At 40.7% G+C, this 12,887-nt stretch overlaps 1 protein-coding gene and 1 non-coding gene across 10 annotated transcripts in view; one reads left to right on the forward strand and one right to left on the reverse strand.

Moving 5' to 3' along the window:
* PDE8B (phosphodiesterase 8B) overlaps positions 1–12,887 on the forward strand; it is a 258,917-nt gene that overhangs the window by 134,036 nt on the left and 111,994 nt on the right. For all 9 annotated transcript variants that reach the window (XM_060093065.1, XM_060093072.1, XM_060093067.1 and 6 more), the window contains 2 exons: positions 2,286–2,374; positions 9,135–9,213. In XM_060093065.1, coding sequence (XP_059949048.1) covers positions 2,286–2,374; positions 9,135–9,213 — 168 coding nt within the window. The remainder of the gene's footprint in view (positions 1–2,285; positions 2,375–9,134; positions 9,214–12,887) is intronic.
* LOC132487345 (U6 spliceosomal RNA) lies at positions 3,900–4,002 on the reverse strand. Its single transcript, XR_009531626.1, has one exon. It is a non-coding gene; the product is annotated as a U6 spliceosomal RNA (small nuclear RNA).

Raw genomic sequence — 12,887 nt, forward strand, 5'->3', positions numbered from 1 at the left:
CCAAAGCAATCTTGAGAAAGGAAAATGGAGCTGGAGGAATCAGGCTCCTAGACTTCAGACTATACTGCAAAGCTACAGTAATCAAGAGAGTTAGGTACTGGCACAGAAACAGAAATATAGATCAATGGAACAGGATAGAAAGCCCAGAAATAAACCCACACATATATGGTCACCTTATCTTTGATAAAGGAGGCAAGAATATACAATGAAGAAAAGACAGCCTCTTCAGTAAGTGGTGCTGGGAAAACTGGACAGCTACATGTAAAAGAATGAAATTAGAACACTCCCTAACACCATACACAAAAATAAACTAGTAATGGGTTGAAGACCTAAATGTAAGGCCAGACATTATAAAACTCTTAGAGGTAAACATAGGCAGAACACCCTATGACCAGTCAGAATGGCCATCATCAGAAAATCTACAAACAATAAATGCTGGAGAGGGTATGGAGAAAAGGGAACCCTCTTGCACTGTTGGTGGGAATGTAAATTGATACAGCCACTATGGAGAACAGTACGGAGGTTCCTTAAAAAACTAAAAATAGAACTACCATATGATCCAGCAACCCCACTACTGGGCATATACCCTGAGAAAACCATAATTCAAAAAGAGTCATGTACCAAAATGTTCATTGCATTTCTATTTACAACAGCCAGGTCATGGAATCAACCTAAGTGTCCATTGACAGATGAATGGATGAAGAAGATGTAGCACATACATGCAATGGAATATTACTCAGCCATAAAAAGAAATGAAATTGAGTCATTTGTAGTGAGGTGGATGGACCTAGAGTCTGTCATACAGAGTGAAGTAAGTCAGAAAGAGAAAAAAAAAATACTGTATGCTAACACATATATATATAGAATCTAAAAAAAAAAAAAAGGTTCTGACAAACCTAGGGGCAGGACAGGAATAAAGACGCAGATGTAAAGAATGGAACTTGAGAACACAGGGAGGGGGAAGGGTAAGCTGGGATGAAGTGAGAGAGTGGCATTGACATATATACACTACCAAATGTAAAATAGCTAGTGGGAAGCAGCTGCAAAGCACAGGGAGATCAGCTCGGTGCTTTGTGACCACCTACAGGGGTGGGATAGGGAGGGTGGGAGGGAGACCCTACAGGGAGGGATTATGGGGATATATGTATATGTATAGCTGATTCACTTTTTTATACAGCAGAAACTTACACAATATTGTAAAACAATTAAAGTCCAATAAAGATGTTAAATAAACAAAGAAATAAAATATAAAGGAAAAAAAGAAAAACGTTCCTACGTAAATATGAAAGTGAAAATATAGAATGATTTTATATATATATAAATATATACATATAAAATATATACCTACACACATAGACACAGAGGCATAATAAAAGCCTAAGGCAAATAAATTAGACTTAGTCAACAGAAGTTTACTTCTGAGGTTTTCGTTTTAAAACAAAGGAACCTGTTTATCCCAGCCTTTTCAAAGACTTATTTTATCACAGATCCTTTTTTGTACTTCATGAAGCATCAGCTAACACCACTCAGAGCTCAATTACAGACTGACACATCGTCTCCACCCGTCCAGAAGCTGAACCAGAACCTCACCATGTTTAACTTTGCTTCATAAATAGAAAGTATTTCCCTCTGTGTGTGTTCATGGTTCCCCCTCTGTCCTTAGCCCTTCCCAGCTTCCTCCTGGGCTGGTGGGGACCAGAGGCACAGGGAAAGTCAGGGAGCTTCTCAGATATTCCACAGGGAGAAGCCATCCATGCTAGATGTGTGGAAGAGTGTGTTTGTGTGTGTGTATGTGATAGAGAGAGAGAGACAGACAGACAGACATGAGAAGGGGCAGGATGCGTTAGGCACTCAGAAGATGAGAAAGGAAGCAAAGACTGCCTCTCCCCACCAGAAGACATCACTCGAAGTGTGGCACGCCATGAACACGTCCAGGCTCAGGTTTTAGAAGACTTTCCTTAGTGCAACAGAAGCACAGGTGTTTCAGTAATTAGCAAGTCTGGGGGAGGTGTTCTATCCCTTGTGTGTTTATTTTCCTGTGAGTGTTCATAATGTTTTTCCCACCTTTGTTATAAATAACTATGCAATGTTATCTGCTCTCTTGTTTCTTATACATTTAAACAAGCATTTCAAACACTTGACAACTGTTTTATTTCACCTCATCTTACCTACTAGTTGTCTTATGTAACAGAGTTACCTGAGGTTGGAGAAACTGTTAAGCTTCTTTGACTATTTAAGAAGTAATTGTATATGTCTTATGTATTACCTTTGCTTTTTTTTTCCAGAGATTTATGGAGAATAGCAGCATAATTGCTTGCTATAATGAACTGATTCAAATAGAACATGGGGAAGTTCGCTCACAGTTCAAGTTAAGGTATGTAGCAAAATAGGATGAATACAAAGTTAACCATTCTGTAGCAAAGCTTGTCTGTCCTCAGGCTGAGGTTCACTGGTTCTTAGCGGAATCCCAGGGACTCTGAAGCTGTTGAACAAGTAACCGTAGCTGGTAAATGGCAGAGTCTAAACTGGGAGCCAATGGTATAATGAAATAAATTGGAGGCGTTTCTTCTTTTGACAATATTTTCCACTATTTACAGCAGTTTTAAAATTATATGCTAGGAAAAGTACTGTTTAACTTCTGTACAATTAGCTCAAGATTAAGAAAAGCCTTTGAGGATTACTTTCTACTTTGTACTTGCAACATTTATAAATTCCTACTTGGATTGTTATAGATAGGGGCAAACCCGTGGGAATATTTATTATGCTAACTATGGTAATCGCTACAGATCCGTGATAGCAGTTTCATGAGGCCTGCTTGTGGCCTCAATATGCATGAAGTATCTTCAAGAAACTGATTTTAAGTCTCTTTACGCATGCCTAGTGCTTTAAGAACTTCTCTCTGGTGCTTACTTCTGCGATGAACAGATTCTCTCAGCATCTCAGTGGTAGGATGCTCTGCTTCTGGGACGTCTTGGAGTATCAGAGTTGTAGCCCATGCCTGGTTTTGCTCAGGCTCCACTCCAGCACACTCTTAGGACCCTGATTTCTTCAACCTGCCCCGCTTCAGCAGAGAGAACAGGGGAAAGAAGAGGCTCTTCATAGCCCGCGGCCCCTGGGAGACCAGTCCCAAGTGGCTCCAGGCTATGGGATGCCAGAAGGGCCCTGGTTTCTCTCTCTGGCCCACTGAGGGGTCACAAGGCTTTCAGGCTCAGTGAAAAATAAGTAGGATAGCATCTCATTGAAATGGTTATACTTCTTACCTTGATGACTGAATTTGCATTCAAAGAGAACAGAACCCTTTCTAAACTTAACTTTTCTTGGCCCTCCTCTGCCCCTTGGAAGAAAAATGGATTGGCATGAACCCCCAGAGGCAGGCTCTTCTGGGGTTCACCCTGCTCAGGGAAGTCAACTGTTTGGTGGATAGAGAGCTCTAAGAAATTAAGTGTGGGGATAAACAGTCCCTTTTGAGGTGGGAAAGTATTAAAAAAAGAATCTCAAACCAGTGGAAATTCTTTGGTAAGGAAGATTGCCAATGATTTTTGAGTGTCAGTTAAATCCCTTGGTTTCTTTGTATCCATATATTTATCAGCTGCAGAGAACTTCATAGAATTTCGTAAGAAAACCGCATTGCCTTTACTATAGCAATTTATGATTTTTAATTGTACATTAATTGTTTTTATTCCTGGGGCTCTCTTCTGTTTTATTTAGGGTAAAAAGACTGTACTTTTATTTTAGATGTTTTCACAATAAATAGGATTAGGAAAAGAGAGATTTCATTTTGGTTTAATTCTTCAACTGTGCGTTTTCTACAACAAAAATGAACAGCAGACGCCTTATTGCTTTGATAGGTAATTCCCTTATTTTATTTTATTTACTTATGTTAGTATGTCATTTTTTATAAAAATATGGAACGCTTCACGAATTTGCATGTCATACTGGCGCAGGGGCCATGCTAATCTTCTCTGTATCGTTCCAGTTTTAGTATATGTGCTGCTGAAGCAAGAACTCCTCATTTTATTTTAAATGACTGCTTGAGTTTTCTTAGGCAGCATTAAATGTGATGGCACATGTAAGAGGTTAGAAGGTGCCTTGCCCATGGGGAGCATGACGAAGGCAGGTCTGGCCGTTTGAAATAAACATCCCCAGGCAGCACCAGGGCTAAATGAAAGGGCTTCAAGTTATTGTGCTGATGAAATCTGCTTAGAGCCAGGGCACTGAAAACTTTTCAAGGACTCATTAGGTTCAGAACTCGGCAAGGTTCTAACTACACAACACTCTGTGAGTCCCATAACTTCTCACCCATCAGTGATGAGCTGTTTGGGAGCGTTGGGCTCATTGAAAAGGCTCAGGTTCTTAATGCAAATCAATGTAAAGCTGGTGAATGGACCTCGCCCAGGCAGCAGCCATCCCAGGAAGGTGGGCTTGCCCAGAACCCCAGTCCCCTCACCCTCTGCATCAGCTTCAGCTTGGCTGGTTGGGACCTCCCCAAGCAACCAGCACAAGAGCAGCCCCTGCAGAGGGGGAGGGAAGGCAAGAGTTCTTCACAGGAGAAGACAGAGGAGGACTAAATGGTCAGTTTCTTTTGACGCTTTTTGGCTGGTTGTATCTCAACTGTCTCCAACTTCTTTTCTGTCCTTTGGAGGAGTAGGGTGTGTGTGTATGGTTTGACTCTCCCTGGGTGTATGATATCTGGGCCCAGCGGATGGGGGTGGACAGTGACCCTCCATGGTCTCCCCAGCTCCTTAGGGCATTCAAGGATGTCTAAAGCATCTACCTGCACCCCAGAGGTTGGCAGGCAACTTTGTCACTTGCTGCAGATGGGGAAAATGAGGCTCTTTGTTATACAATGCCAGAATCATTATAGTCTAATTATATAATACTTTTCCCTGCAATTCCACCCCCAGCTGCAGCTAAATACGTGACATTACTAGCATTCTGCAAGGACAGTCTGTACTGCAAGGATGATGTTGAATGTTGAAGGCAGACGCTTCTGTCCAGTCTTCATGTATGGTAACCATATTTACTTAACCAAGGAAAAAAAGATCATGTGATCAAACATAACATACCTAATTAAAAAATTCCATTATATGGGAATAACTTTTAAAGACAGAACAAAATCACATTTCTGTGTGCATGTGATGAATTACTTTATTGAACAGAACTCATGAAAGGGGGAATGTCTAGGGAAGTATGGGCTAACTGATGACCATTTATTGCTGATGTTCTTATGCTTCTTTATCATGAGAAGAACTATGCTAACCAAAATACAGATAGGATTTGGCTATTTATTGAGAGTTTAAGCTGATGAGTTTACACTAATCAAGTACGAGCTATTATTTCATCATTAGGCAGTCTGATATCTGTTACCTAGGGGTTACACCCAAATCATCATGTTTATTTTACTCCAAATCTTAAGACAGTAGCAGTCCTCCATTTTAGAATCAGTTTCTGATGGGCAAACCTTAGTATTCCATGGACCACCACATCTCTCATTATTGGCTGATATTTATAGAGCACTTCATCCTCACGTGGGCTCTGCGTGACAGCCCCGTTGTGTTACGGAAGTAGAAACTGATCTGTGATGGATTAAAGTAACCGGCCCCTGCCTTGTCACTGCCTAGGAGTGGTGCTGGTGGATAGCAAGTCCACAGCCCCCTCCCTGCTGCTCCCGAACCCCTGCTGGGATGTGGCTTTGTGTTCAGAATCTTCTCCCTGCACGCTACCACCTTGCCCAGTCCTACCCTTGTGTGTGTGTGTCTGCGGTGGGGTGTTTGTGTTTTGTTTGAGTAGATTCCAGGGTGCCTTTGTTAGGGACACAGGAGGTCATATAACCCAACCACCCCAGACAACTGACAGGAATGCTGAGAGCCGGGAAGACTCTGGGCATGATCACAGCAACCCAACATGTGGGTGGCAGCGCTGGAGTAGCGTCCAGGCACCCTGCTTTAAGTCGGATGCACTCTGCACCCCATCAGAGCACTATGTTCTTTGTAGACTTTCTACCGGGGTCCCTGTAATATTTACTTTTTCTCTGCAGACCTTCACAGACTTCTAAGAAGGTGAAGGGGAAATGGTTACATCACTAGCACTACATGGGCTCTGGTTCCCTTGTGCTTTTTCCAATTTTCCAGCTTCTCAAACTGAAGGCTACTAAAGTACATTTGAGGTGCAGAGTTACATGGTTTCCCAAGAACAGAAAATTAATAAAGCTAAGGTTCTTCTGCATGAAGAATATTAATAATTAATACAAGCAATTAAATTCCCAAACTTTAGGAACATGATTCAAATTGATTACCTCATTTTGCTGCAGGTTTATTTAAATAGAACCATCAACAAATTGGTTTAAAGCCTAGATCTACACATGGCAGTCCAGTAGCGTTTGTCACCGAGGCAATAATCTACTCATCCTGCCAATATACTTTCACTTTAACTGTCAAAAAGGATCTGCTTTGTCCCATTGGGCATTATACTCTCACAGGATAGTGTATGCTTTGCAGTGAACATCTAATAGATACATTTTGGCAGTTGGAGCTAACATCTTGTATGAGGCAGCCTGTTGAATTGACAAAAACAGTCATACTCTGAAGTAGCTGTTTACATACTTAATTGAGCCACACAGGTACTTTAAGAAAATACCTGGGCAAGAGGGGAATTTATCATTTGATCAAATGTTTTAACACTTAGTTATCCAGCTCCCAAAGCTAAGGAACTAGCCCACACAGATTGTGCTTTTCCACATCAGACTTCTGGAGGACAGGGAACGCTTTCCCGTGGTGCGGAGTTGGGTTTTGGACCCAAGTGCCTGGAGCAAACTTGGGATAAGACTAGCTCTTGCTTGCCTCTCCATGAGAGGTGATGCAGTAGTGACTTTGGTAACAATTTTAAAGTCCTCTTTGAATTCTTTTTCACATTTTAAATGATCATGTTTACAAATGCAGCAATGCTAATAGGACAGTATACAGTTCACATTAGGTAGACTGGAGCAATTTATTTTATTTTATTTTATTTACTTTTTTAATTGAAGTATAGTTTCTGTACAATATTATAGGTTACAATATAGTGATTCACAATTTTTAAAGGTTATACTCCATTTATAGTTATTATAAAATATTGTTATACAGTATGTCCTTATAGCTTATTTTATACCTAATAGTTTGTACCTCTTAATCCCTTACCCCTTATTGCCCCTCCCTCCTTCCCTCTCCCCACTGGTAACCACCAGTTTGTACTCTATATCTGAGAGTCTGCTTTTTGGTTATATTCACTAGTTTGGGGGTTTTTTGCTTTTTTTTTTTTAAGATTCCACATGTAAGTGATATCATACAGTATTTGTCTTTCTCTGTCTACTTATTTCACTTAGCATAATACCCTCCAAGTCCATCCATGTTGCTGCAAATGGCAAAATTTTGTTCTTTTTTATGGCTGAGTAGTATTCCATTGTATATATATACCACATCTTTATCCATTCATCTGTCGATGGACACCTGGTTTGCTTCCATATCTTGGCTATTGTGACTAATGCTGCTATGAATATTGGGATATATGTATGTTTTTGAATTAGTGTGTTTGTTTTTTTTCGGATGTATACCCAGGAGTGAAATTGCTGGGTCATATGGTAGTTCTATTTTTAGTTTTTTGAGAACCCTAGACTGGAGCCATTTAAATAAGAAAACATCCCACACCCATCAGAAATCTCAGTGGGGTTAGGGTTATGTTCTCCTCCACTCACCTGCATCATGATTACTTACTTTACTTACCCTCCCACACCTGTGTCTTCATCTCTGCAGCGACAGGAGCGCTACCCGTCAATGGGCTAAAATCCTTCCCTTTCTGTGCAGGCTGCCTTGCTATTATTGAAAGCAGTTCTTGGTTTGATATTTCAGATACACTCATGAGAAAAGATAGGTTATGATTCACTTTTCTTCTCGCCAACAGCCTTTGAAAGCTTTAGAGAACAAAAATATTATTCTGAGATCTTACAAATAACAAGTACTATGTCTTGAATTCTTATATCATCCCAAGTATTTTGAGACACGCCTCACATAAACTGTTTTGATTCTTACAACAACCTGTAAGATGTGTTATCTTCATTTTATAGATGAGGAAACTGAGGGCCAGCAGAGAGAAAACATTGCCCAAGGTCCCATAACTGGCCAAATACCGAACCAAGTTTCACCCAGTTTCTTCTGCCCTCTCCCTTGTAAACAGTTCAAAATAGAATGGCAAAGTTAGATGCCTTATGAGAGGGAAAGATGAATAACATTATAAGAGTTCGTTTTATAAGAAGAAACATCAATCCAGTAGATTAACATTTTTTTTGTAATGTATAAGAAAGCCTTCACTGGGATTCTTTAAACAGCCAGTACAAATAACAAAGCTCTAGTAACTAGCCACATACTTGCTGGGTTAGATAGTAAATAACTTACTGTATTTGGAGTTGCTCTAAATTTGGAAGGTAGTTAAAATGTTACCCAAGAAATTGAGAAATTGAAATGATTTCAAATATTCCAGATATACAAGGAAGGTCATCAAGAATAGTGCCCACCTGGAGAGCTGTAAAATGAACCAGGCAAGGGGAATTCAGCCATATTTGCCTTTCATCAGGCTGGTGCGTGTAGCAAGTACCATAAAGGCTTGCTTATCTAGGTCGTAAAAGTAAGAAAAGAAAAAAATATTTCTGTGTCTGTTGCAAAAGGTCAGAATACCTCAGATCTAATTTGGGCTTAATTAGGTTTTTCTAATTGATGGGGATGGGACTTCTCCATGACTGCCGCCGTGAATGGAACAGAAGAATGTCATTGACATAGAACATAGGGGCTTATGAGACCATCTCCTGCATCTTTGTTCTCTTGTGTCAGTATGAAGGTTTTATCCAGCACATACGGAGCTCATTTCACGATCCACGATGATTTTGCCAGATTACATTCTTCTCTCTGCATGATATGCATAGAAATGCATGCTATTGTTTATTCATTTAGTTTGAAAGGCTAGGTTTCTTTTTTTTCCCCCCAAAACATAATATCGAAAGGTACTTGGTTTTAATGAACCTGAGGCACTGTTTACTTTGATAAATTAACAGATGAAATGCTCATGGTTTTCCAGCAGAACTAACATCAATCTTTTGCAACTTTCAGGGCCTGTAATTCAGTGTTCACAGCATTAGACCACTGTCACGAAGCCATAGAAATCACAAGCGATGACCACGTGATTCAGGTACGGGGACACTTTTTATCTTTAGGTGTCAAAATAAAGCCTTTCTAGTTTGAGCCATCCTTTTTCAAGCACTTTGCTGTAATTCTCACATTTCAGCACATTTTCTTTGGAGAAAGGAACATCAAAGTATGCAAGGAAAACTGATATTCTTAAGCTAAGAATTAGATACTCAAGAAGAATAAAAATTAGTTCAGATCAGAGCCTGCAGTTTCTTTCACAGTGATGAGGTAAATTCTTTAGACTATGCAGGAAGACACTGTTTATACAGAAGTGTGTCAGAATTTGTAGAGTAACTGCTTACACATGCCTTGGGAACAGAATGTTGTGAACAGTCCTCAGTTATCTGCCTACAGTTGGTATTCCAGTTATAAAGCACTCTTATATAATACTAAAGTCATCTTTCCTAAGGAAATGTGTATAGCAGACAAACCTTTATTGAATTAAAGTTGTCTTATTATTTGTTGGAAGGTAAGACATTTACATTTTAAAAATACTCTGAAATGTAGACCTTCCACTGATGGGCACTGGCCTGACTGCCCTTGGTTTGCATAGTGGCACCGAGTGTGAGGACCATTTGCCACCATTGGTAGAGACCAAAGACAGTGTCCAACACACAGTGGCCCCATAACAGGGCCTCATACATGCTCTCCTGTGAAACCCCCACTGCACACACAGACACCCTGCTCTCACACGGGGTCAATGACATCAGTAGCCCACCGTGCCCAGGCCCTGTCATCAACACGCTTGTGAGATTATCTCATTTGCATTCAGGAACCCTATGAAAGAGACATAAGGGCCTGATAATACAGATGGGGAAACTGAGGCCCAGGAAGGCCAAGGGACTTATCCAAGGAAAGCCCCAGTAATAAATACTGGAACCAAAACATCCAGCCATGTCTTTCTGACTCCAGAGCCTTCCTACCTGGTTCCCTGTTGGGCTACATTTTTAGAATTTGTTTTTCTGGCTGTCCCATGACCTGGGTCTGAAGGCTTCCTCATGTTGCTGCCTATTACTGGCTCACCTGCCCACAGATCTGCCCTGAACCACAGTGAAATCAGACATGTTTCTGTTACGACTGAGCACAAACCCCACAGCTCTCCCACTTCCACCTGGACTTGAACAGTCAATTCTGTTCATGAAACACATTTGCTTTGCACTTCCCTCTTTTTTTTTTTAAACAAGAAAACCCCAGAAATTTATCCATATGTACTTGTATACCAGGGAGATATCCAGGGAAAAGGAGATAATTCGCACCTCCCTCTTTTACGGGGAAGCCGGGTTGTGATTTTAGTGATGAGGAGAAGGGGATCTCTGCTTTCTACCAGCCTTGTAATCTTGCAGACAGTCCTTTAACAGGCAACTGAGTCCTTCCTTCTACAGTTAGCTCCTGGTGGTTAGGAAACCTGTGTCTCTTGGAGACGTGATATGGCGATGGTGTCACATGAATCACCTGCCAGCCTTTACCTTGAAGAGGAAGAAGCAGGGATTGAGGACAGTGGGTGCCTGGGAAGGGGAATCCCTGTATTAAAAGGGAAGCTGACCTGACTGCAGGCTTTTTCTTGGGGCGCCCTCTCAGACCCCTTTAAAAACCTACCTGCATTCTGAATATAAAACTCAAGAACAAGGAGGAAGAACTTGAATAGAGGATATTATATGTAAGGGGGAAATTAAAAAGGCCTTTGTGCTATAGATTTTAAGATGAGTCATCTTGAATGAGATACATCATATATGTTCCTACTCAATACCAGAGTCCTTCTTGGGGCAGTGCTGCTTCACAGGGAACGTGCCCCTTAGTGCAGATGGTCAGAGGTCGGGCAGTAGCACTTAACATTTAGGAGCAATAGCTACCTACCCATCCATCCATTGAAACTACCTATCTGTTTGCTTTAAAACACTTACACGGTGCTTACCATGTGCCAGAGGGAGTACTAAGCATTTTTTTTAATTAAAAAATTTTTTTTTATTTTGGCTGCCTTAGGTCTTTGTTGCTGTGCACAGGCTTTCTCCAGTTGCGGTTGAGCGGGGCTACTCTTCATTGCGGTGCGCGGGATTCTCATTGCGGTGGCATGTCTTGTTGCAGAGCGTGGGCTCTAGGCGCACAGGCTCCATAGTTGTGATGCACAAGCTTAGTTGCTCCACGGCATGTGGGATCTTCCTGGACTAGGGCTCGAACCCATGTCCTCTGCATTGGCAGGTGGATTCTTTTTTTTACTTTTCTATTTTTTAATTTATTTTTTTAACATCTTTATTGGAGTATAATTGCTTTACAATAGAGTGTTAGTTTCTGCTGCATAACAAAGTGAATCAGCTATACATATACATATATCCCCATACCTCTTCACTCTTGCATTTCCCTCCCTCCCACCCTCCCTATCCCACCCCTCTAGGTGGTCACAAAGCACCGAGCTGATCTATCTCCCTGTGCAATGTGGCTGCTTCCCACTAGCTATCTATTTTACATTTGGTAGTGTATGTATGTCCATGCCACTCTCTCACTTTGTCCCAGCTTACCCTTCCCCCTCCCTGTGTCCTCAAGTCCATTCTCTAGTAGGTCTGCGTCTATTCTCATCCTGCTCCTAGGTCCTTCACAACTATTTTTTTTTCTGATTCCATATGTATGTGTTAGCATACAGTATTTGTTTTTCTCTTTCTGACTTACTTCACTCTGTATGACAGACACAAAGTCCATCCACCTCACTACAAATAACTCAATTCTGTTTCTTTTATGAATGAGTAATATTCCATGGTATATATGTGCCACATTTTCTTTATCCATTCATCTGTTGAAGGACACTTATGTTGCTTCCATGTCCTGGCTATTGTAAATAGAACTGCAATGAACATTGTGGTACATGACTCCTTTGAATTATGGTTTTCTCAGGTTATATGCCCAGTAGTGGGATTGCTAGGTCGTATGGCAGTTCTATTTTTAGTTTTTTAAGGAACGTCCATACTGTTCTCCATAGTGGCTGTATCAATTTACATTCCCACCAACAGTGCAAGAGGGTTCCCTTTTCTCCACACCTTCTCCAGCATTTATTGTTTGTAGATTTTTTGATGATGGCCATTCTGACCCGTGTGAGGTGATACCTCATTGTAGTTTTGATTTGCATTTCTCTAATGATTAATGATGTTGAGCGTTCTTTCATGTGTTTGTTGGCAATCTGTATATCTTCTTTAGAGAAATGTCTGTTTAGGTCTTCTGCCCATTTTTGGATTGGGTTGTTTGTGTTTTTGATATTGAGCTGCATCAGCTACTTGTATATTTTGGAGATTAATCCTTTGTCAGTTCCTTCGTTTGCAAATATTTTCTCCCATCCTGAGGGTTGTCTTTTCATCTTGTTTATGGTTTCCTTTGCTCTAAAAAGCTTTTAAGTTTCATTAGGTCCCATTTTAAAATTTTTGTTTTTATTTCCATTTCTCTAGGAGGTAGGTCAAAAAGGATCTTGCTGTGATTTATGTCATAGAGTGTTCTGCCTATGTTTTCCTCTAAGAGTGTGATGGTGTCTTGCCTTACATTTAGGTCTTTAATCCATTTTGAGTTTATTTTTGTGTATGGTGTTAGGGAGTGTTCTAATTTCCTTCTTTTACATGTAGCTGTCCAGTTTTCCCAGCACCACTTATTGAAGAGGCTGTCTTTTCTCCATTGTATATTCTTCCCATCTTTATCAAA

The sequence above is a fragment of the Mesoplodon densirostris genome, chromosome 3 (assembly GCF_025265405.1).
Source record: "Mesoplodon densirostris isolate mMesDen1 chromosome 3, mMesDen1 primary haplotype, whole genome shotgun sequence".
NCBI classification, from domain to species: Eukaryota; Metazoa; Chordata; class Mammalia; order Artiodactyla; family Ziphiidae; genus Mesoplodon; species Mesoplodon densirostris.